General features: G+C 38.1%; 1 protein-coding gene across 4 annotated transcripts; it reads right to left on the bottom strand.

Moving 5' to 3' along the window:
• Window positions 1–1,768: 1,768 nt before the first annotated feature.
• LOC125239284 lies at window positions 1,769–24,270 on the bottom strand. Of its 4 annotated transcripts, none has more exons than XM_048146825.1 (10): window positions 24,007–24,270; window positions 21,696–21,803; window positions 19,560–19,675; window positions 15,644–15,758; window positions 13,696–13,822; window positions 11,390–11,518; window positions 9,918–10,068; window positions 7,947–8,149; window positions 6,456–6,586; window positions 1,769–2,469 (listed from the first exon to the last, which is right to left on the bottom strand). In XM_048146825.1, the coding sequence occupies exons 1-10, from the start codon at window positions 24,078–24,080 to the stop codon at window positions 2,454–2,456; spliced, it is 1,170 nt and encodes a 389-aa protein (XP_048002782.1). In that variant the 5' UTR covers window positions 24,081–24,270; the 3' UTR covers window positions 1,769–2,453. The 4 variants fall into 4 exon arrangements, with proteins under 4 accessions (XP_048002782.1, XP_048002783.1, XP_048002781.1 ...); XM_048146826.1 differs by having other exon boundaries at window positions 1,769–2,466; XM_048146824.1 differs by lacking the exon at window positions 1,769–2,469 and adding an exon at window positions 7,583–7,729 and having other exon boundaries at window positions 6,271–6,586; window positions 8,094–8,149.
• Between the last annotated feature and the right edge of the window lie 1,900 nt (window positions 24,271–26,170).

The following is a 26,170-nucleotide window of genomic DNA, read 5'->3' as shown; positions in this document are numbered from 1 at the left end:
GCTAGAGATTAAATTATAATTCATTAAACACGTAACAGCAATTTCATCAGATGTTAACCAGTGCTCAGTTATTAATAGTAAGTCATATTTAGTAACTCCCTGAAGTATACTTTCAACAGAAGTAGTTTTACTGCGTAGACATCTAATGTTTTGCAATAATATATGCAGTTTGTCACATTCACTATTCATGCGTTGCACCTGTTTGTTGCGTGTTGGGAGATGCGCCGTCGACTGGGGCCGGGCTGCAGTGCTCGCGGCGCGCGGGCGAGCCGCTCCGGGCGGGGCGGCGGGGGTGCACGCGAAACCAGTTCGCAATCTTCACTCCGTGCGGCCACACCGCCGGCGAAGTAAACCGCTCGAGCAGACTTTCGGGCATTCCAATGATGAATGAGGCGTGCCTGTTAGTGTTTATTTTCCTCTTCTCAACGAAATATTCAGCAGACTTATCAACTTTTTGAGGAAGTTCATGATATTTTCCGCTGTCGTCTCAGGCTTAAAAGCCCATGCTTGAATATATTTCATAGATTCTACAGTTTGAATGTCCGCGTCAGACTGGCCGGTCCCAACTACAACTTTGTTGGTTCTTCTTTTTTTCTTGTTTGAATGTCTCTTCCATGAGCCGTCGTCATCATCATCTTGCACAATGGGGTCTTGGTTTGGTACAGTAGGTGTAGCAGGGGTGGAAGTGTCCGTGTCAACTTCACCGGTCGCCGTTTTCGTGGCCCCAACACTCATGACAGATTGCCGTAGGCTATCGGGAGTATTCGGCAGGCTATTCTTACTTCGCCCGATCATTCCGCTGGCCCCACCAGAGTTCTTTCTCCTTGTCGCACCTGCAATGTCACTAATGGCGGCGGCCGCTATCTGTTTCGCCTCCCGACCGGGGCGCTTAGGAGCTTGTAGTACCTTGGCAGCAGTGACAGGTGGTGCTGGTAGCGATTTGCGGGTGGATTTTAAATAGCTGTCAGCTTTGTCATCGCTATCTTCATGGCCGTTAAGTGGAATCGGCTTTGAGAGTGTTAATATTAAGTCATTTTGCTCACCTATCTTTGCTTCCAGAGTGTTGACTTTATTTACCAGAGAGTTTAGTGTCTTCTGGAGTCCACGTACTAAGTTTTCAAGCACTATGTTCGCCATTGTACTTTGGATTTAAATTAAATACAGTGCACACGATCTGTCACCTCCCGCGGGGTGAGGGGGATTTTTAAAACAATATAGGTACGTAATAGTACATTACATCAGAGGCCGGGAAAATGAGGATTTCCGGCCAAGTGGGTATATACGGCCGAGCGAGCGTGCGAGCGAGGCCGGATAGGGATACGAGGCCGGGAATCCGTTTTCACGCCGAGGCATGTATAGTGCTTTTCTCAAACATACAATGAAATAAAAAAAAATGCTCTAAAGGACAATATTTTATAAAAAAAAGTTACTTTGCAGGCCTAGGCCTAAAAAATAATATGAAATCCCTTTACAGTCCTCTCGAGTTGTTGCGCCCAAAAAGCGATACTTCCCAGCCCATTTTAAGGAACGTAAAGACAATATTTCATTGCATGTTTGAGAAAATGACATTAATTATGTCATAAAAATACACTACGCGAAGTGTAGGTATATTATTTTATTCCAAATAATCAAATGCACTCTAGTCTATCTACTACTACACTATCTAGAATTGTTATTCAAGTACCTAGTTCAAGTCAAAAGTAGTGCACGAAGCCAAATCTGTTGAACAAATTTTAGTAATTTATTCAATGTAATTTAGATAAGTAATTATAAATATGTATATATTTCATAATTTGTTAAGTATATAATGTTTTAAATACTTGTGTATTTGTTTTTTTGCCAACCATACTCTGCCACCAATACAGCACGCTGATAACGATCTTTACTCATGGCACATCTCGTAGAATGCCGATTAAATATATAAAAGAGGCGCGTTCCTAGCACACAGTCTAAACTCGTGTGGGTGAACGCGTACCATGCTTGTATGAGTGAGATATGACAGGTCGACTGTTCGCGTTCTTGACAGGCGGTAACCGAGAAGGGGTGGGCGGCACTTTCAGCGCGAGCAGGAGTGGCCATACTGTACGATAGTACTCTTTATTACACTATGTCATGGCCACAAACTAGCCGAGGTGCCTGTTCACCCTTGATTTGACATCGGCGCAATACAGCATCATTTATATCAGCTGACCAAATTAAGGCATGATTTGTGGGTATCTCTCAGAGAAGGATCCTTCTTAATAAATAAAGCCATAATTTTTTTTTAGATTTTCAGATGTTAAAGACCTTTTCTACACTTGAAGGATAAAGACCCTTTTCTGATAGAAGGTCACGTTTTTCTTAAATTAGTTTTACAATCAATGATTGGTTGAAGAGTAAAACATACATAGTGGGCCCCAATAACTATATAAATCTTACCACAAATGTTATATCAACGTAGTCCGATTGTCAGTTTAGGTTAGTTTACTTCTGAAACAAAACAAATCAATTTCAATAGTTTTGTAAACAGCGCCACATAGCGCGCTTATAATAAAACTGACACATGACAGATATGACATTAAACTGACAACTGATTATGACAGATGTAGTGCGAAAAGGGTTTCCTTCGTATTTTTCCGGAAACGTTCGTATTTGTCATGCTAGTTCAGTCAATCTCAGTACATCTGGTACTGAGACTGACTGAAATAGCATGACATGACACGTTCGTACGTTCCGTAACAATACGAAGGCAATTCTTTTCGCAGTACATCTGTAGAAGTTTTTGGGCAAAATAGAGTGATTGACAAATTATCGACATGTTATCGATATGATAAAAAGTTACCGTAAAATACAAGACATTTTACATATGTTTTAAGATAAATGTATATCTTTTTGGTAGAGTATAGTACCTACTACATTTTATTTTAGTTTTCAAGCACTAAATACACCGTGTTTTTTTTGTTTTCCGTTAAATTCGACACGTTGTTAGGTTCATTATCAAGAACCTGTATATCACTTTTAGTTAAAATCGCTAAAAACAAAAATTCAGCGTTTTCATACATAATAAATGAACTAATCAGTTTGAGAGACCCTTAAGGATAACATTCAAGTTAGTGTCAAGTGATTGACGGCACATGCCACAACAAATAACATTAGGAATTGGTAAAGGCTGTCACACACGTGTCAGTAATTATCTTAATTTTTTGAATAAGTCGATAACCGTAAAAGTTAATACGCCTGTTTCTTAGAGAAATTAATTGTATTTGATCGAAAGAACCTTCCCTTAAAGTTAACGGAATTCAATAAAAACAGGTTGTATAACAATAAAATAAAATGTAGCGAGAATTGTTATAGATTTGAATTCTTAAAAAGTACGGTAATTTACAACAATTACAACTAGAAGTTAGGTATATCTTTTAGGTACCAATGCATAACCCTTTAAGTACGAGCTGATACGATCGTTTAACATTATAACTGGCAATTTTAACACATGTCATTAAAATTCGAAAATTAAGTTAGCAAATCTCGATTTCTCCTTTTGAAAGGGATAATATGTTATCGATATATGATTAATCGATGTGTTATTTTGTCAAACACTCTTTTCTGTCACAAATACTTTTGTCTGCACATGACAGATATGACATTAAACTGACAACTGATTATAACATTAAAATTGCCCCGTGAAAGTGAAAATAGACAATTAAAATTAGTAAAGACCTATTTTCACTATAACTTGGATTAAAAAAGCGTTTATTTACACTAGGACATTGGGTGATATAACTTTTCATAGACAAAGAAATGTATTAATATATTCTGGGTTATTTGGACACACGATGTATAAAAAATTTTTATTGTGTTATTCACATATAAAACAGTTACATCTATATTTAATTTAAAAAAAAACCAAAGCAAATATCGACATTTAGGGTAAACAAAAAATATGTATATCTAGAGTATGAAATTTGGACATAGTGGTCACATGAACAAAAAAGGCATAGCACAAATATTATTATTTATTTCAATAGCGTCAACTGACAAAATGAAATTTGGACATAGTGGTCACATGAACAAAAAAGGCATAGCATAAATATTATTATTTATTTCAATAGCGTCAACTGACAAAATGAAATTTGGACATAGTGGTCACATGAATAAAAAAGGCATAGCACAAATATTATTATTTATTTCAATAGCGTCAACTGACAAAATGTTAACACTATTTTTGTTGTTTTAAGCATTTAGGATCCCAAACACAAAAAGAGCCCTTTTTAGGGTTCCGTACCAAAAAGGTACAACAGGAACCCTTATGGTGCGACTCTGTCCGTCTGTCTGTCCGTCTGTCACATTCCTAAATATCTCGAGAACTACTAATGCTATCAACTTGAAATTTGGAATAGTTGTGAACATTGTAAACCTCTACAAATAGAAAGTATAATTTTTTTAAATATATTAATTTTAATTGTAAAAAATGGCCAAAATGAAAGGGGGGCAAACTGTAAATTTCAAGTTACTAGGTCAAGTGGGGTATTTTTGTTGTGGAAAAAAAAAGAATTTTGAAGGAAAATGTAAAAAAAAATACCGTTCCCCCCCCTTATCTCCTAAGTTTACCAACGAAAAATTATGAAAATTTTAGTAAACATTGGTTTTATGCTATATATTACAGGAAAAATATAATCGTGTTTGTATTTTGAATACTTTTTTTTTAATTCACAAAAAACTTTTTAGATTTTTACTTTCAATTTACCCACCCTGGCGGATGTATATCGTACTTCAAATTAATACGAGATGTTACGTAAACCATCTTCTGTCCAATAAAGTAAAAACTGTTTAAATCGGTTAACATTATAAAGAATTATCCCTGAAAAACCAGGTCGCGCAAATTAGTTAGCAAATTGACCGGGAGATGGCGCTATACACTATAATACTCATTAGTGCCTATACTTTTGTCTTCTAATCAAGTCATTAGAGTTATATGAAAATATGAGATTATTTTTACTAGGTAGTTTGAAAGAAAGTTTGTACGGAACCCTCGGTGGGCGAGTCCGACTCGCACTTGGCCGGTTTTTTTTTAATGAAAAGCCACACCTGAGTACTCAAAAAAACTTCTTAATACAATATTACAGAACCACTATATCCAAACTCCTCTTCGTTATGAACGAGGCAAAAATAGGTTTCATCCATTAAAATTGAAGTCTCTAGACAGAGATTATTTATCTCTTTTGTCTAAAAAGACTAGCTAGCACAACTGTCATTCGTGGGACTCAGTCAATATGTGTAAAAATGTCCTACGATATTTATTTATTTATTCGTCTCTGTTCTGCTAAAACTCAACAGATGGCGCTGTAAAGAGGAAAGGGGACGGTCGATTCTCTCGTTAGTAAATGCGAGTTATTTGTAGTGACACCTAGCGTCAATCGTGCGTCAGTCACACGTCAAATAGCGTAAATTATCAGTACTGCTACTTGTCAATAGATGTCGCGACAAACGAAAAGTGTAATGCTCAACAATTTTTAGCTCATATTACAATTATAATAGTATTAATCAGTATTCTGTTTTCAATTCCTTCTGCTTGTAATATAAGTTGTAAACTGTTTTAATATTAAATTTTTCGCAGACGAGACAATGTTAACACCTAGTGTCGAGTAGTGGTACTGATAATTTACGCTATTTGACGCGTAATTGACACATCATTGACGCTAGATGTCACTACAAATAACTCGCATTTACTGATGTATGGAGTTACAACACTTACAACTCTTTGCTCTATGCTTTTGACAACAGGCGAGACGACTAAAAAAAACTAATTAGTCCGTCAGTTAGATTATCAAAGAATTTTAGACACATATATTTTTTTTCTCATAAACGAATAATTACGACGGTACAGTGCGTTGAAGTGTGACGTCACGCCTAGGTACAATTTTGACTTAGAAGTGACGTCACAAGCCCCCACTCCTCCGGAACGATGATGCTCTATATCTTTGTATTTTTTTATTAATTAGAAAAAGTGAAAAATACGTGTTCAGTATTTTTGGACGATCTAACTGACGGACTAAACATAATGCCATTTTTTTTATGTAGTCGTCATTCCTATAGTCGTATATTTCTGGTCAGGCTTAAGCAAAGAGGATTGAGTATTATAGAGAGTTACTGTCGAAGTAAAATGTGTAATCACAGTGCATAGACTGCCATCTCTCGACACAGGCTTAGAACTTTTGAACCTCAGTTTTGACAATTTGGCCCATATTCTTAGCTTGATATGTGTTAAAATGTCAAATATTTATATTAGCGCTATCTAGCTAAGCGTACTCCAAAGGTGTAATGCCATCTAGGCCACCGTACCTTTTTCTGTATGGTACTTAGGTACGTTTTTTTCATAGACTTTATCTGTCTATACGGAGTTATATATGCCTTTGGGCTTGAGTTATGCTAGCCTTGGATGAAACCAGTGGTATGGTATCTACGTAACAAAGTCGTACCCGAGATATTTCTTATTTTTCCGCCGCACGCGCGGAGTTCCCTTCTTTTCATCGTATTCGTCGTCTTGCTCGTAGACTATGTTATTGTCGATCACCCAGTCTTCGGCGATCTCTGATTTTATCTGTTTTACCTGCGGATCGGAAAAATATATATCAGCACACAAACACGAACAAAATCTGTAAAACATCAAACAAAATTCAACAATTTATTAAATATTTACAATACAATACTTTTTTCCCCTCACTAGCTCGGAAACACGTGTTTTGTCCTTTAATAGCAGCGGGTAAAAACGCATTTTATCCACTAGTTGATAAAGTAATTTGACCTTGAATATAGTAATTTTTTCTGCTTTAAAATTGATAAAAGTAAGTGAATCTAGTGATGACGATGATTTACCACATGTAGAACTACTGGAAGCAGTGATAAACGAGTTTTTGCGTTGTACTTTCCTCGCTATAATGAGGGGAAAAGTTGTGTTTCACTCGGGTGCAAATGTATTTTAAAATACAATTTTGCCCCCTTGTATAACAAATAACTATTGATTTCAACGCTTAATTCCTCTGAACTCGACGCTCAATACTTTTGATTTCAACACACCCCCTTTGAGCTCGACGCTCAACCCTATAATCTCGACGCTAAATTATTATGACCTCGACGCTAAACTCCTTTGATCTCAACGCCCTTTGATTTTGACGTTTAACCCCTTTGTTTCCGACGCTCAACCCCTTTAATTGCTAAGATATTCCTACCCATCACATTCTTTGTACGTGTAGTTACCTGTTCCCTCATGGAAGAGCTGAGTCGCTTCTTCTTCTTGCGGCCGCTCTCGCCGGGAGTGTCCTTGCGCTTCCTGGGACGCTCCTCCAGCACCAGGTGCTCGTACTCCTCGACTATGTAGTTGTCTGGCTCGTAGCTGGTGGTTATCTCGACGCTCAATTCCTTACTAAAATCTCGACACTCACACCCGTGTGACGATCTCGATGCTCACACTCGTGTGACGATCTCGACGCTAAACCCCTTTAATCTCAACGCTCAATACTTTTGATTTCGACGCTAACCCTTTAGATTCCGACGCTAAACCCCTTCTTTCCGACGATTAACCCCTTAATTGCGTACGTGTAGTTACCTGTTCCCTCATGGAGGAGCTGAGTCGCTTCTTCTTCTTGCGGCCGCTCTCGCCGGGAGTGTCCTTGCGCTTCCTGGGACGCTCCTCCAACACCAGGTGCTCATACTCCTCGACAATGTAGTTGTCCGGCTCGTAGCTGGTGGTTATCTCGACGCTCAACCCGTTTGATTTCGACGCTCACTCCCTTTGAGCTCGACGCTCAACCCTATAATCTCGACGCTAAATTATTAAACTCCGACGCTAAACTCGTGTGATCTCGACGCTAACTCCTTTGATTTCGACGCTAAACCCCTTTCTTTCCGACGCTTAACCCCTTAATTGTTAAGATATTCCTACCCATCACATTCTATGTACGTGTAGTTACCTGTTCCCTCATGGAAGAGCTGAGTCGCTTCTTCTTCTTGCGGCCGCTCTCGCCGGGCGTGTCCTTGCGCTTCCTGGGACGCTCCTCCAGCACCAGGTGTTCATACTCCTCGACTATGTAGTTGTCCGGCTCGTAGCTGGTGGTTATCTCGACGCCTACGGACGGGTCCGCGTCGGGAAGGATGTAGTAGTTTTCGTAGTCGCCTTTTGGAAGAGAAAAATTACTTAGTGACATAGAATAAATATAAATATAACCACAAAATTAAAATTTTGAAAAAACCCCGGCCGCGACATAGTGGACCGATTTTCATGAAACACGGCTAAGAACACTCCCGACTAACTCAGCTTTCAGACAAAAAAAAACTAAATCTAAATCGGTTCATCCGTTCGGGAGCTACGATGCCACAGACAGACACACACACAGACAGACAAACAGACAGACAGACAGACAGACAGACAGACAGACAGACAGACAGACAGACAGACAGACAGACAGACAGACGGACAGACAGGCAGACAGACACGTCAAACTTATAACACCCCTTCGTTTTTGCGTCGGGGGTTAAAAATTAAAAAATCGTAAACGGCGTTATTACATACTTAATGAGCTATTTTACCGCCCTAGAGCGGTAAAGTGAATACCTGAGTGGGGCCTTCCACGACCTGTCAAAAATTACAAGATGGCGGACGAATGTTCGAAATGTCAGCGTAGGTATTTTAACACATTTAGTTTAAAATTTGGTTATTACTTCGCGAGTGTGATGAAAAACATTGAGTTATATTTATTGTGGAATAAGTTCAGTGGATTCTGTTTTGGCTAATGACTATAAGAAATTATGTATGCTGTTTGTTACCCTAATCAATAACATAAAAAAAAAATCCGCCGCCAACCCGATGAAAAAGTACTATGGGTTCTTTAAATCAAAACAAAAAGCGCTCCTTGAAGGGTAATTTCGTTCATTTCTGCAGTGAAGTGTCGCCTCTTGGTATGATACACTTACCTAATCGTGTAAAATCGCTGCATTCCGTTATAGCTTTCGTTACGCTGCCACTAAGTGCTGGAATAACTTTCCGCCGCCAATCCGATGGAAAAGTACTATGGATGGAAAAGTATATTGTAGGGTAATTTCGTTCATTTCCGCATTGAGGTGTCGCTTCTTCTGGCCCGAGGTGCAATGCTTAATGTTGGCGTATTTGGGCTTGTTCCTCATATGTTCACCATAAATCCCTTATAATTCTCAGCCTCTTGGTATGATACACTTACCTAATCGTGTAAAATCGCTGCATTCCGTGATAGCATTCGTTACGCTGCCACTAAGTGCTGGAATAACTTTCCGCCGCCAATCCGATGGAAAAGTACTATGGATGGAAAAGTATATTGTAGGGTAATTTCGTTCATTTCCGCAGTGAGGTGTCGCTTCTTCTTGCCCGAGGTGCAATGCTAAATGTTGGCGTATTTGGGCTTGTTCCTCATATATTCACCATCTATTCCTTGTTAGTCTTAGCCTCTTGGTATGATACATTTACCTAATCGTGTAAAATCGCTGCATTCCGTGATAGCTTTCGTTACGCTGCCACCAAGTGCTGGAACAACTTTCCGCCGCCAACCCAATGGAAAAGTACTATAGGTTCTTTAAATCAAAATAAAAAGCGTACCTTGTAGGGTAATTTCGTTCATTTCCGCAGTGAAGTGTCGATCTTCTTGCCCGAGGTGCAATGCTTAATTGGCGTATTTGGGCTTGTTCCTCATATATTCACCATCTATTCCTTGTTAGTCTTAGCCTCTTGGTATGATACAATTACCTTGTGTAAAATCACTGCATTCCGTGGCAGCTATTATTACGCTGCCATGAAGTTCTTATCTCTTCAGTGGCAGCTTTCGCTACGCTGCCACCAAGTGCTGGAATAACTTTCCGCCGCCAACCCGATGGAAAAGTACTATGGGTTCTCTAAATCAACACAAAAAGCGTACCTTGAAGGGTAATTTCGTTCATTTCCGCAGTGAAGTGTCGCTTCTTCTTGCCCGAGGTGCAATGCTTGATGTAGGCGTACTTGGGCTTGTTTTCTTCGGGTATTATGTTCACCATCCATTCTTTGTTGGTCTCTGCTGGGATTTCTTTCACCTGGGAAACAATTTCAGATTTTGTTATTCATGTAGAATATATTAATTATAAAGGGAAAACTATAATAACCTAACCACAAAATTAAAATTTTGAAAAACCCCCGACCGCGTCATAGTGGGCCGATTTTCATGAAACATGGCTAAGAACACTCCCTACTAACTCAGCTTTCAGACAAAAAAACACTAAATCTAAATCGTTTCATCCGCTCGGGAGCTGCGCTGCCACAGACAGACACACAGACAGACAGACAAACAGACAGACAGACAGACAGACGGACAGACAGACAGACAGACAGACAGACTCGTCAAACTTATAACACCCTGTCGTGTTTGCGTCGGGGGTTAAAAATAACAACTAATACAAAAATATACCGGTCTGGCTCAGTCGGTAGTGAACCTGCCTGCTAATCTGCGGTCCTGGGTTCGAATCCCGGTAAGGGCATTTATTTGTGTGATGAGCACCTATTTGTTCCTGAGTCATGGATGTTTTCTATGTATATTAATTAAGTATCTATTGAAATATGTATATCGTCTCTTAGCACCCAGTACAAGCTTTGCTTAGTTTGGGGCTAAGTTGATCTGTGTAAGGTGTCCCCAATATTTATTTATTTATTTAATAAACTTAATTTGATTTGTTGTTGTAACGAGGAGCATTTTCAATGAGCGCGCGCGATGGTATCCCGACGCAGACTGCAGCTCGTCGCGACCGACTCGGCGCGTGCGTCGGATTTTACATATTTGATATGCCAGTGTTTCACGGTAGTTTTGTTATTCGATTCGTCCTTAGGGCTTACCTAGGGTTGTAAATAGAAAAAAAACCAAATGTTTTTTTTTTCATAATTATGAAAAAAAAAAACATGAAAAAAAACCGAGTACCATGGCTTTTTTTTCTAAATATGGTTTTTTTTCAGATGAACAAATAATACGACAATAACGGTTTTTCGTGAGTTGTAACGTGTTTCAATAACAATAACGTACATTTTAATACAATGAACATTCAGTATACAAACGTTTATTGGGGAATCCCCGATGCTGCGTGTAGGGTGGAGAGGCGGTGGTGTTGCCAACAGTAAATAGTGATAACTACCAACTACAGATTTCGTAAATGTTACTTTTATAAGACCAGAAATTAAAGTTATTTGATTAAATTCGTTTAATAGTTAACATTAAGTCTAAAAAACCGTATAAAAGTATTAACTACTTTGCAAATTTTGAGATTTCGTACTTTAGAAAAAAAACATACTCCAGAAAAAAAACTGTTTTTTTTCATGTTTTTTTTTCAAGCCAGAAAAAAAACCGTTTTTTTGCAACTCTAGGCTTACCTCGTCCATGGTGATCTCCTGTTCCTCGGCTATCTCGTAGATGAAGTTGTCGGAGATGGTGGAATCCTCCATGATGCTCACTTCGTTCTGCGCGGGCTCTTCCGCTTCAGGCTGCGGTTGCGGTATGATCTGTGAACAATCAATCAGTATTCTTAGAACAAATTAAATTATCCTCATAGAATAGTTATTTGTTTTACAAGGGGGCAAAGTTGTTGTTTAACCGCACGTGCCAATACTGATACACGAGCAAGCGAAAGATTCCAATATTGAACCGCGAGCGTAGCGAATGGTTCAAAAAGTGGAATCTTGAGCGTTGCGAGGGTTTCAAGGCACGAAGGTTAAACAAACTTTGCCGCCGAGTGAAACACAAATTTTTTCACCACACCAACACGAACAAAATACTGACTATAAAATATCAAACTTAATTAAACCTATCAATTTATTCAATATTTATGATTAAAAATCATCATTTATAAGTAAATTCTACCAGCCAGCTAAAGATGTCAAGTTAAAATTGGTAAGAAATTACTTTGCACTCTTGTGGATAAAATGCAATTTTGCTATCTGTTTTCGAATAGCAAAGTTAGCCTTTACCAGTTGGTGTGGTGAAATAGTTATTTGTTATACAAGGGGGCAAAGTTGTATTTTAACGCCGAGTGTGGAATTGAAAAACGAGCAAGTGAAAGGATTCTATAGTTGAACCACGAGCGAAGCGAGTGGTTCGAGAATAGAATCCTGAACTTGCGAGTTTTTTAACACACGAGAAGTAAAATACATTTGCACCCGAGTGTAACACAAAACTTTTCCCCTCACTATAGCGAGGAAACTACAACGCAAAAAATGCGTTTATCACTGTTTCCAGTAGTTTCACAGGTGGTAAATCATCTTTATTACTAGATTCACCTACTTTTATCAATTTTAAAGCAGCTAATTTGACTTTATTCATGGTCAAATTACTTTACCCACTAGTGGATAAAATGCGTTTTTACCCGCTGGTATTAAAGGACAAAACACGTGTTTCCGAGCTAGTGAGGGGAAAAATAATTTAATTTGTATTTTTAGTAGACACACTACTATTTTAACTATAAACTGAAATAAAGTAAGTAAGTAAGTAAGTAAATATTCATTATTGCACCACAAGGATAACAGATTACAAATAGCAGACATTAAACATAGGTAGCAACAGGCGGTCTTATCGCTGTAAGCGATCTCTACCAGACAACCTTAGGGTAGCAGGAAATAAAGAACAGACATTTTGAAAATGGTAGAAATAAATGTCATATACAAAGAAAAAAAAACCGAGTGAACCGTGGCCGAGTGGTTTGAGGCATCCGTCGCGATAACGGAGGACGCTGGTTCGAATCCAGCTTTGGACACTTGGAGGCCTTGGTCATTTTTTCTTTGTATATGACATTTATTTCAGTTTATAATCAATCAGTATATTCGAAAATTGCGAAATGCTCCATACGAACTTCCACCCCCCATTCTAAGGAAGTGGGGGGATATAAAGAGACAAAAAGTAGCCTATGTCACTCTCCATCCCTTCAACTATCTCCACTTAAAAAATCACGTCAATTCGTCGCTCCGTTTGGCCGTGAAAGACGGACAAACAAACAGACACACACAGTTTCCCATTTATAATATTAGTATGGACTAGCTTTAGCCCGCGGCTTCGCTCGCGTTCAATTCGAAAATTACGGAATGCTCCATAAAAACTTCCACCCCCCATTTTAGGGAAGTGGGGAGAGAACAAAAAGGACCCTATGTCACTCTCCATCCCTTCAACTATCTCCACTTAAAAAACCACGTCAATTCGCCGCTCCGTTTGTGTCAAAATGTGAGTGTGCACGGAAAAACGTCCCACTTTGTCGATTGCTGTAAAGCTGCTTTGTCAGTTTATTCATATAAAGATACAAGTAAATCTCGTCTTAATGGTAACCAAAGAGGATCGATTATTATAGAGAGTTACTGTCAAAGTAAAATGTGTAATCACAGTGCATAGACTGCCATCTCTTGACACAGGCTTAGAACTTTTGAAGCTCAGTTTTGACAATTTGGCCCATATTCTTAGATTGATATGTGTTAAAATATCAAACACTAATATTAGCGCCATCTAGCTGAGCGTACCCCAAAGGTGTAATGCCATCTAGGCCACCGTACCTTTTTCTGTATGGTACCCAGGTACGTTTTTTTCTTAGACTTTATCTGTCTATACGGAGTTATATATGTCTTTAGTTTTACTAAACACCCTTACAAATAATTTCTTAATTTCATAGGCAACTTTATAAATTTGATAAATGGTATACCTCTATGATCTGCTTAGGGTCCTGCATCTTAGCGATGACCTGCTCCGCTTGTGTGATGGAGGCCTCGGCTTTGTCTGTCTCCACTTTAACCACCCACAGCTGTTTACGTTGCAGGTTCTTTAGAGATCTGTGGACAACACATAATTCTTTAATACATACCAAAGACCTATATAACTTCGTAAAGACCGATAGTCTAAGAAAAAAACGTATAACCCGGCAACCTTCAAATCAAGAGTGAACAGGCATCTTCTGGGCGAGCTCACTCCATCGTAGGCCACGTCTTTGCCTTTGGCTAGTCTGTGGCCAAGAGTAAGCCCATTTATAATTTAAAAAAAAAAAAAAAAACGTACCCCAAAACCATACAGAAAAAGGTAAGGTGAGCTAGATGGCGATACACCTTTGGGGTACGCTCGGCTAGATGGCGCTAATATTAATATTTGTCATTTTAAAACATATCAAGCTAAGAATATGGGCCGAATTGTCAAAACTGAGGTTCAAAAAGTTTTAAGCTTGTGTCGAGAGATGGCAGTCTATGCACTGTGATTACACATTTTACTTTGACAGTCATTCTCTATAATACTCGATCCTCTTTGATAAATACCAAAGAGGATCTAGTATAATAGAGAGTTCCTGTCAAAGTAAAATGTGTAATCACAATCAACAGACTGCCATCTCTCGACACAAGCTTAAAACTTTTGAACCTCAGTTTTGACAATTTGGCTGACATTCTTAGCTTGATATATTGTGTTAATATTAGCGCCATCTAGCCGAGCGTTCCCCAAAGCCGTAACGCCATCTAGGCCACCGTACCTTTTTCTCTAGGGCTTTGAGGTACGTTTTTTTCTTAGACTTTATCCGTCTATACGGAGTTACATATGTCTTTGATACATACACAGTTCAAACTTAAATAAATTACACAATCACACATGAAATAATAACCACAAAATTAAAATTTTGAAAAAAACCCCCGACCGCGACATAGTACAGTGGACCGATTTTCCTGAAACATGGCTAGGAACACTCCCGACTAGCTCAGCTTTCAAACAAAAAAACTAAATCTAAATCAGTTCATCCGTTCGGGAGCTACGATACCACAGACAGACACACAGACAGGCAGACACGTCAAACTTATAACACCCCGTCGTTTTTGCGTCGGGGATTAAAAATAGTTATAACCACATCATTTACGGGCATCGAGTGTGATCTGACGTCACACGGCAGCACCGTAGCACGAGTGGAAGCGAGAAAAGAATGACTCTTTCTCGCTTCCACTTAAAGACGTCAAGTGTAACATGACGTCACGTTGCGTTTGAGAATTTGTGCGGGAATTTCAAAAGCCGCTTTTTGAAAATTTAACTTCACTATTAAATTACGATAAATTTCAAAAGTATTTAGTAATCGTATGTTTTTTTAGCAATAAATTACAATATTAAATTACAATATTAATAGGCTAGTTTCCTATACTATAAAATAAAATATTTTATGCAGTGAACGAAATAAAGCACCACCTAATTAGATAAATATGGACAGTAGTTATGTTTAAACATAATTTCTATTTAATAAGTCAATGAGAAAGATATAAAGTAAATGAATTGACCGTGACGTCACTCCTCAGTATTTCATAGTAATTCCATATTAGCAAATAGTTTTCACAGTTCTTAAAAAGAAGCTGATTTGACTAGTAGCACACCTCGGACACTGGCCGTCAAATATATGAAAGAGGTGCGTTCCTAGCACACAGTCTAAGCTCGTGTAGGTGAACGCGTACTAAGCTTGTATGAGTGAAATATGACAGGTCGATTGTTCGCATTTTTGACAGGCGGTAACTGTGAGGTAACCGAGAGGGGGTGGGTGGCACTTTCAGCGGGGAGCGGGAGTGGCCATACTGTGCGATAGTACTCTTTATTATACTGTGCTAGTAGGAAACTAGCCTATTATATGTACTCACAAATATCCAAGAGTGTCGACCAGCTGCCGGACGTTCAGCCTGGAGACGTTCTCCGGAGGATCATTCTTCGGAGGCTCCTCGCTGTAGTTGTGTTCCATGCGGATTATTTCAGCCGCTGTGAACAAGACAGATCCTCGATAAATGGAAGGAAAGGTTCTTTAGGTCACATACAATAGGCAACTTCACTGTACTTAAAATATTTTTCCCCTCACTAGCTCGGAAACACGTGTTTTATCCTTTAATACCAGCGGGTAAATACGCATTTTATCCACTAGTGCGTAAAGTAATTTGACCTTGAATATAGTCAAATTAACTGCTTTAAAATTGATAAAAGTAGGTGAATCTAGTAATGAAGATGATTTACCACCTATGAAGATGTTTACCAACTACTGGAAGCAGTGATAAACGCATTTTTTGCGTTGTAGTTTCCTCGCGAAAAGTTTTGTGTTACACACGGGTGCAAATGTATTTTACTTCTCGTGTATTGAAAAACTCGCAAAATTCAGGATTCTATTCTCGAACCACTCGCTTCGCTCGTGGTTCAACTATAGAATCCTTTCACTTGCTCGTTTTTCAATTCCACACTCGGCGTTAAAATACAACTTTGCCCCCTTGTATAACAAATAACTATTATACCATGCACGAAATATAGCATCAGATAATTATAAGAAAAACATGGACATAAGTTATTTTTAACTCCAATTTATATTTTTTTGGGTTTTTCAAAAAAGGAGTGTACAAGTTTCTAATGGGCAGCAACGCGCATGTGACACCCCTTGAGTTGCAGGCGTCCATAGGTTACGGTGACCGCTCTCCATCAGGCGGGCCGTATACCTGATTGCCAACGACGCGGTACAAAAAAAACAGAAATAAATAAAGTAAATCAGTTGACCGTGACATCACTCAATTAGATTTCATACGAGTATTAATTCCATAATAGCAAGTCGTTCAAAATCGTTTTGACAGTTCTTAAAAAGAAGCTGATTTGACTAGGAGGAAAATAAAATATCTTCTCTAAGAAAGTAATGACTCAACTCTTACTGTTAGTGAGTTATTCAAAAAAATAATTTTCAGTACAGATGGTCGTTTTTTTACGCACTAGTTCGAGAAGTGGTTCATTATATGCCAGGTCGAAACTTCGGAGGCTCATCTGTACTGAAAAACGTCGTACGATACACGTGCGAAAAGGAAATTCGTAATTCGTGTCGATTTATTAATATTAATTTATCGCCACTCGTTTCGAACTTCCTTTTTTACGCACTTGTATCGTAATGTACTATTATTGACTTAACAAGTGTATCAATGAACTTCACTACCTCCTAATCATAGAGGAATACGTAAGGGTAGAGTTGTAACTCCATACATCAGTAAATGCGGGTTATTTGTATAGGCACAGTTAAGTGACATCTAACGACTATCACTTTTAATATCCAAAACTTAAAAATATATTTTTTTATGTCAAATACTACAGATTGTGCCAAATTCGATATGAGTCTAGCCTATTAATAAGTTTTCCGCGATCGCACATGTGTAGGTACAAATGAGAGGGTACCTCGATTAGCGTTCCCGCCTATGAATCGTTCGAATAAGCCTTGGAAGCCGCCCGTCCGGTCTCGGCCTGCAACCAGACGGAAGCTTATCGATTTTAAACCAGGGATAGGCTACTTGACCCTTTTTAAAAGTCTATTTATATTATTTATTACTGTCCAATTAACCGAAATAGTTATTTGTTATACAAGGGGGCAAAGTTGTATTTTAACGCCGAGTGTGGAATTTTTGAACACACGAGAAGTAAAATACATTTGCACCCGAGTGTAAAACAAAACTTTTCCCCTCACTGTAGCGAGGAAACTACAACGCAAAAAATGCGTTTATCACTGCTTTCAGTAGTTCCACAGGTGGTAAATCATCTTTTTTACTAGATTCACCTACTTTTATCAATTTTAAAGCAGTTAACTTGACTTTATTCAAGGTCAAATTACTTTACCCACTAGTGGATAAAATGCGTTTTTATCCGCTGGTATTAAAGGACAAAACACGTGTTTCCGAGCTAGTGAGGGGAAAAAACATTTATAAAGTTTACTTTAACTTAATTAGGCAAAAACATCATTAGTCATGTTAATTTATAGATTGTCTGCGTATGACGTAAATCGAATTGAGCACAAAATTTTCTGACATTTAAGTTATGAGGAAAAAGTTCATCATGTCAGTGATTGACTAGGCATGAAGTTAAGTTAGGTTCTATGACGTCACTACACGTCTGACAGCGTTTTCGGTGGCCAAAGTTAAAATAAATAATACACACATTTTTATTTGCATGGGAGTGATTATCTTTTGTTCGTTTTTATAGCCGATATCTCATAGCTTACTAGCTCGCGGTGGGACCAGTGCCTCAATATCCGAAGAGAAAGCTAGGAAGTCCGGCGACTATGATTAGAGAGATCGTTGATCATACTTGGGCCATTTTTTTTTAAAGTTGACCACCGCACTTTTTTTGTAACATGGGTATTTTTTACGCGATTAATCCTCAGAGTCGCGATCTCTTTCGATCCTGATAGGAGAAAAAAAAATGTCCCAAGATTTCCGTACATTTTTTCGAACCTTCCATTCCGTTACCGCCATACAAAATGTATGAAAAAATGGTAACGGAATGGGAAAAAACCTTGGGACACTTTTTTTCTCCCATTAGAATTGAAAGAGCTCGCGGTTCTGAGTCGAAACCACATAAAAATAAAAAGTGGCGTGGACAACTTTGAAAAAAATGGCCCACTTAAGGCTTACTTACACGGCGCGCGAACTCGTATGCAATTTTAAAAACCTACATGTCCTACATTGCTTATAATTGACTTTATATTCAGCCGATTGATCAAATGCCGCATTGTATTGGCAGGGTACAAAGCGGGTGGAGGGGGTAGTTAAAACGATCACTAACTTATTTGACCGTGACGTCACTCAATTCGATTTCATATAAATTCCATACTAAGGAGTCGTTCAAATTCGTTTTGACAGTTCTTAAAAAGAAGCTGATTTGACTAGGAGGCTAGTAGCCTATTATAAGACCAACGGCCATCGGTTCTTCAATCTTTTATCTCTATTCGTAAGAGCCATATTAAAAAAAATACTTTTTTTAATTATTTTTTCAAATATGGGTTAAAAAAACACTTATATCGAAATTTTATTTTAGTGAAGGGTCTTAAATACATGAAATAGACATGTTTGGATTAACCTTTGACTTTTCTAAATAGAAAAGAGAGATTTAATTTACAAGTAACTAAAACAAAAATTATAACAAAAAACTAATTTTTGACCCCAAAATTGTTCAAATTTGATGCCAAATATCACAGAAACAATAAGCTGTCAAGTAACTATGAGATACTATTTTGTTTAAAGACGATGCTGTTAATATTATGGGCTTTAGAAACTATCATAATATCAATGGATTCAAATCGAAGGTCATTGGCGCAGGGAACGCCCTTAATAATATGAGATAATGTTTACTGGTGATGTGTCCTATTACACCTATATTAAGCACGCACAGGCGCCGCCTGGCGGGATAAAATATCAAAATGGGGCCATTTTTTTCAAAGTTATCCCCACTTTTTTTGGATTTAGAAATTTTAATGTGGTTTCCACTCAGAATCGCGACCTCTTTCAATTCTAATAGGAGAAAAAAAGTGTCCCAAGGTTTTTTCCAATTCCGTTACCATTTTTTGATACATTTTGTAACGGAATTTTGAAAAATGTATGGAAATCTTGGGTCAATTTTTTTCTCCTATTAGGATCGAAAGACCTCGCGATTTTCAGAATGAAATAAAAAATACCTATGTTACAACAAAGTGGGGTGGACAATTTTGAAAAAAAAAATGGCCCAGTGCCTCCTCATTGTCGCATTGGTGAAACAAGCCACTGTGCTTACCTCTCTTGTCGCTGGCGGTTGGTGTGATGGGGGCCACTTGTTCCTGCAGCGTAAGAAGCTCCGGTAGCATAGGCGAGTCGATCCATAGCCCTTGCGCGTCCAACTCGAAGTGGTATCTGTTACAAAATAGGCATTACATTTTAGCTGATGATTTAGACAGTATTCGAAGGAGATAGAGGAGTGCATATTTTACATTTTTTAGGATTCCATCCCTCAAAAAGGGAAAACGGAACCCTTATCACTCGTGCGTCTGTCTGTCCGTCTGTCACAGCCAATTTTCTGCAAAACTACTGAACCGATTAACTTGAAATTTGGCACACATATGTTACCTGTGACTCAAAGACGGACATGTAATTTAAATTAAGAAAAATGAAAGTTTTTTTGAACTATATTGTGTTACATATCAAAAGAGCTTTTTGTAAGTATTTCATACATATTTTTTTTTATAATTTTTAGTCAAGTAATTTAAGAAAATTAGAAATCTACAGTCAAGCGTAAGTCGGACTTAAAGAAAAAAAAACTCAAATTACGAATTTCACTCAAAGGAGTTACCAAATCTCTTGAAATTGTGCGAGCGCGTTTGAATATTACATATAAATTCATTTCTTAGAAATTGTTCAAAATATCGATTATTCGCAAGAATGACTTAAGTTCCTTCAAAAATGGCCCTTCTTGTGGTGTACGGAAAAAAATTGTGAACAACCATCTAGCATTGTGCTGGGTTAGTTTAGTCCTGCATACAGTATTTAGCTCATCACCCACTCCACAATAGGCTAGTTTCCTATACTTGAAATAAAATATTTTATGCAGTGCACGAAATAAAGCACCACATAATTTGAAGAAAAATATTGACAGTAGTTATTTTTAAACATAATTTTTATTTAATAAGTCAAAAAGAAAGATATAAAGTAAATGAATTGACCACTGTCACTCATCAGTATTTCATAGTAATTCCATATTTGCAAATCGTTTTGACAGTTCATAAAAAGAAGCTGATTTCATGATTTGACTAGTAGGAAACTAGCCTATTAAACCCATATCTCATAGTTGACTTCTACAACACCCAGGGTAGGGAAGAATCTTTTTAGGGTTCCGTAGTCAACTAGGAACCCTTATAGTTTCGCCATGTCTGTCTGTCCGTCCGTCCGTCCGTCCGTCCGTCCGTCCGTCCGTCCGTCCGTCCGTCCGTCCGTCCGTCCGTCCGTCCGTCCGCGGATAATCTCAGTAACCGTTAGCACTAGAAAGCTGAAATTTGGTACCAATGTGTATATCAGTCACGCCAACAAAGTGCAAAAATAAAAAATGGAAAAAAATGTTTTATTAGGGTACATAAAGTGTAATGTAAAGTGGGGGCTGATTTTTTTTTGCATTCCAACCCCAACGTGTGATATATTGTTGGATAGGTATTTAAAAATGAATAAGGGTTTACTAAGATCGTTTTTTGGTAATATTAATATTTTTGGAAATAATCGCTCCTAAAGGAAAAAAAAGTGCGTCCCCCCCCCCTCTAACTTTTGAACCATATGTTTAAAAAATATGAAAAAAATCACAAAAGTAGAACTTTATAAAGACTTTCTAGGAAAATTGTTTTGAACTTGATAGGTTCAGTAGTTTTTGAGAAAAATACGGAAAACTACGGAACCCTACACTGAGCGTGGCCCGACACGCTCTTGGCCGGTTTTTAGGACACTGTCACAGATTGACTGCATTGAAAATGACTTAAGAAAGCTATTGTGAGTACTTGAATGATATATAAACTTAGCTTTTGCCCGCGGCTTCGCTCGCGTTAGAAAGAGACAAAAAGTAGCCTATGTCACTCTCCATCCCTTCAACTATCTCCACTTAAAAAATCACGTCGATTCGTCGCTCCGTTTTGCCGTGAAAGACGGACAAACAAACAGACACACGCACTTTCCCATTTATAATATTAGTATGGATGTAGAAAACATCCATGAATGAGGAGCAAATAAGAGTGCTCATTACATAAATAAATGCCCTAGCCGGGATTCGAACCCAGGAACATCAGCTTAGCAGGCACTACCCACTACGCCAGATCGCCAGCAGCAATCCAGCGCTCAAGTTTCTGTTTGAAGAATAAAAATAAATAATTAGGCTTAGATATAAATAACTTCTTACCCGCACAGCTGAAGACTGACATGGCGCCATAGACACTCACTCTCCTCCTGCATAGCCCCCTCGATCCATTCTTGCCTGATCGGCTCACTGTCCGACCCTGTATTTACACTGAGAACGACAAACCATGTTAGGCCAGGTTTAGACGAGCAAGTTCTTGCTGCAAATTTTGAAACAGAAGTCTATGCAAGAAACAGATGCAGATATTTGCCACTCACTCTTACTTATAGTTGTGTCTCAAAACTTGCAGCAATAACTTGCAGGTCTAAAGTCAGCTTTAGAAACACATATAGGTAGGTGTTACAGAAGAAAATATCAAATGACATTTCGCCAAAGAGTTTTCCGGTACATATGTTCAAAATGTCACTTGATATTTGCCAGGTGCTTTTCAGTGAAGGAAAACACTGTGAAGAAAACGGACTGATCCCAATAAGGCCTAGTTACCCTCTGGGTTGGCACTTGGGGCAGTCACTTTCGTGAAATTAGTACCTGGGTGAATCAACTTTTTCTTGCTTTTTGCAAGAATTGCCCATACTTATTATTAGCTCTACTTTTGTGAGTTTTAACCTGGCCATCGTGAATAAAGATCCTTATTTTTATTTTACATTAAGGGAATAATTAAAAAAAAAACATTTACAATTAAATCTATATGTGACCCAGTGGAAGAGACACTTTTTTCATACAAAAGTGAGGGACAGCTATGTCCACTGGGTCACTGCTCGAAATAAAGTAATAAAATAGCAAATCCTATAAAAACATGATGTATTGCATAGCTTGTATATCTGTTTTTAATATAATAAGTATAAACTAATTACACTAAATACTAATTAAATTTTCTGACCACATGTAGTCGAAGTATGCGTAATTTTGCTGGCAAAGAAAAGTTGATTCACCCAACTACACTAAATCTTGGGATTCGTTGTCAAAGCGGACCTCAGGCTCCCATGAGCCATGGCGAATGCCGGGATAATGCAAGGAGGATGATGTTAGAGAAGAAAACATTGGTCTGATTATTTATGTCTCATTATATTATCTCAAATCCTGGTGGTTTTGACACATGCCCATGGAATTCTCCAAGTACCTAAACTCCATATTGAGTTGGTACCAAAACACCCAATTCTAGAAGGATGATTACTGAATTAACTAATACAATTATAAATTCACCACCCAGTGGGCTCGATTTACTTTTTCTCTAGTGTGTGGTATCTATTTCAGTTTAAAATATCATCCAGTTTATTCCAGTCTAAAATAATGGTTACAAAAACCAATAAGTAAGAAAATTTTCATATAAGATACAGTTAAATCAAACATTGTTTTTTAAATTTCCTTAGGTCCAAACATCTTTGTATTTCTACACCTATAAGAATATATCACTCACAATATGACATTTTTGGCATAGCCTTAAGGAAAATATTAAAGTATTTCAAAGGTTAGATGACTAAAACCATAATATATGTGAGTGTATTTAGTAAAGCCGCTTTGTCAGTTTATCTAAAAAAGATACAAGGTCTTTTTACTAAACAGTATAACATATTAAGATTTCAATAAAGATTTGATGAACAAAAATAAAATATGTGCATTATCAATTCACTACTCAATCTAGGTTAGAAATTATTAACCTGAAAATTAGGTTATGTTATAAAAATACCTATCTCAGAAGGTCTTGAATCAGTTGTTATTGTAATATGATCACAAAATTATAGCAAAATGTTAAGGTCAATTTACCTTTCATTGATTTATTTTCCTAAGATAAAAGTAAAACTAAATTTCAATTGATATTTTAAGAATGCTATTCATAAACTGATAAGAGTCAACTAATAATACTAACACTATCAGTAACATTGTATATGTATGTATATTATTGTTAGGTTATGCTGATATTTTATAAGTTTTAACTGTTTAACTTTACCTACTTTATCACCCATTGTCTTTACAATACACAATTTAAATGAAAGCTTGACATAATCAGCTACTTTCCATTTTATGCTATTTACTTGAATATCATAAATTTACTAATCTGTGGTAAGATATAGTGCATATTTACACAGGACTAAATCATTTTCATGCACATATGTTATTAATTGCTACTTATATCCATAAGTAGGATGATTATATATGCAAGTGTAAAGTGTATTACGTACGTAAACAAGCCTATTTGTTATCCAATTCGGGAGTAAATAGATTGGTCTTTACTCCTGATAGTTCTAAGATTGAACGCGTTATGGGGTCAAGCCATTGTGGCTTACTAAGAATTGGTACACGTAAATGTTACGAAATTAAGTTATAATCTAAATTATGGCGGGAAATCACTTACTTGTAGAAGGAAAAGCTGCAAACAACGTCGTACTCCAAGTTGCAACCTTCCACTACACACTTTTGGGCAGTCATTATGGACTACCTAGATACAACCTAAAATGGTACCCACTATATCACATCGTAATAAAACTATAAAGCTAATGAAATGTTAACATTTCGAACCAAAACTAACTTTCAAACAAACTAATTTGATGGATCTTTAGAAAATTATCAATCAAATGTCGAAAATGACGTGCTGTCACGAAAAGTCGAAATTTTAACAAATGCGTCAAACGCCTGCCATGAAATGGTGATGTAATTTTTTCCATGGCAATGCTAGCAACACTTGGCGTGCCTGCTGTATCGAATAATCGATTATGCAATAATCGTTGATACGATTGTGTTACAATGATTTTCAAAGACAAATTGTTTTATTCAATGAAATATGTATAATAAAATAAACGTTAAAATGAATCGAGGTTATTCTTAAATAAATACACTGAAAAAAAATTTTGGTCCCTCTTTAAAAAAACGAGCCAAGTGCGCCTTGGACTCGCCAACCAAGAGTTCCGTACAAATTTACTTATTTTTTTATTATAGTTTGTTTTTTTATAAATTGGCACATCAACATTTTTGTAGTAAAATATTTATTACTTTCAAAATTTCATATTTTGTGATCAACGGGAAGTACGATATTTAACTATCACAGAAAGAGAATTAATTTATTGAATGTTTGCGGCAGAAACGGACGTATTTTCGGTTACATTTTGTTACGCCATATCAGCTTACGACAGTTACGACCTACACAACCTTAGTTAAGTACTCCCCATAAGTAACAGCGAAAAAATATTAGCACTCCACCTCGGTCACCGTCTATCACAGCTTAGTAGTCCGTGATATGAGCGAAGTCGGATGGTTTGGTACGGCACTGCTATTAAATTTGACGCAACGAATGATCGTCCATGACAGTTAATTTTGACGTGAAACGTTAAGCGCCCTCCACATCCACACTCGAGCCCACTTCAGACTATGCGCGCGAATCACGGCGCGACGCCGCGAATGCGAGTGTGGATTCGATACGCGGATAAAATTCGTGGCTTCGCGCAGTTCCCCGTCGCGCCGAGCTTTTTGTCGATTTTTCGGTCAGTGTCACCGGTGTGGAGGGCGCTTTTAGAGTAAGGATATACAACTGGGTTGGACCGAAAACTTGATGTACCAAAAAGTGTCAAGGCGCAGTGGATTATACTATTTTAATATGACCGTATAGCTAAGTAGCCATTACTCAGAAATGTATGGTTTGTGGTGGTGGTGAGTTTTCGTTCGACACCCCTGCTCGGGTGTGGCCCCTTCCGCGCTGGGCGCTGTTGGGGCTGTGTCGAGACGCGCACCATCTATGTGGGGCGGTCTGACACCGTCTATTTGTGGACGGCTTGGCGATCCGGTGATTGCTAGCCCTACCGCTACCGGCCATTATCCAACCCCGCGACCCCTAGCCTGGTGATACCGTTTGAGCGGGGCCAGGTTCGGTGCCGCATTGAAGGCGACTGGCAGCTCGGGCTAGCGTGGAATATATGGTTTGTTGACACAGATTGAGCCGATTGCCCAACTATGACTGCCCCTCCCCCCTCCTTAACCCTGTTATCAAGGCATTGTCAAGGCGCTAGACCGTATCCAATCCCAACATTTCGCGCGCTTCAGGCCTTCGGCTTCTCGCGGTTTTTCGGACTTAACCCAACGCCTTTGGACACTTATTTATTATTATTGTGTGTTTTGAGCACCAACTTTTGTTAGTTTCGGCCCTGCGTGCCTGCGTGGGTCAACCATTACAGCCTCCAGCCTGTCCTAATTTTTTTCATGTTCATATAACTATTCGGCTCAACGATCCATTCATCCATACTAATATTATAAATGGGAAAGTGTGTGTGTCTGTTTGTTTGTCCATCCTTCACGGCAAAATGGAGCGACGAATTGTCGTGTTTTTTTAAGTGGAGATAGTTGAAGGGATGGAGAGTGACATAGGCTACTTTTTGTCTCTTTCTAGCGCGAGCGAAGCCGCGTGCAAAAGCTAGTAATTTCATATTCATATAGTGAATCGATATGTCTTATCGTGGCAATCGATTAGAATCGCGACCTCGTGACGCCATGTATTGCTAGACTAAAAATAATACCAGAAACAACTTTCG

Source organism: Leguminivora glycinivorella, chromosome 25 (assembly GCF_023078275.1).
Source record: "Leguminivora glycinivorella isolate SPB_JAAS2020 chromosome 25, LegGlyc_1.1, whole genome shotgun sequence".
Classification (NCBI taxonomy): Eukaryota; Metazoa; Arthropoda; class Insecta; order Lepidoptera; family Tortricidae; genus Leguminivora; species Leguminivora glycinivorella.
Note: the sequence above shows the minus strand (reverse complement) of the source record. Positions and strands in the feature narration are given on the sequence as shown.

Excerpts from the sequence above, each read along its gene's own strand:
- LOC125239284 (XM_048146822.1), bottom strand. The coding sequence starts at position 24,080 with ATGACTGCCCAAAAGTGTGTAGTGGAAGGTTGCAACTTGGAGTACGAC. Across the intron at positions 11,519-13,695 it reads ACCCTAAGCAGATCATAGAG|ATCATACCGCAACCGCAGCC; the intron begins GTATACCATTTA and ends GATTGTTCACAG. Across the intron at positions 10,069-11,389 it reads AGGAGATCACCATGGACGAG|GTGAAAGAAATCCCAGCAGA; the intron begins GTAAGCCTAGAG and ends ATTGTTTCCCAG.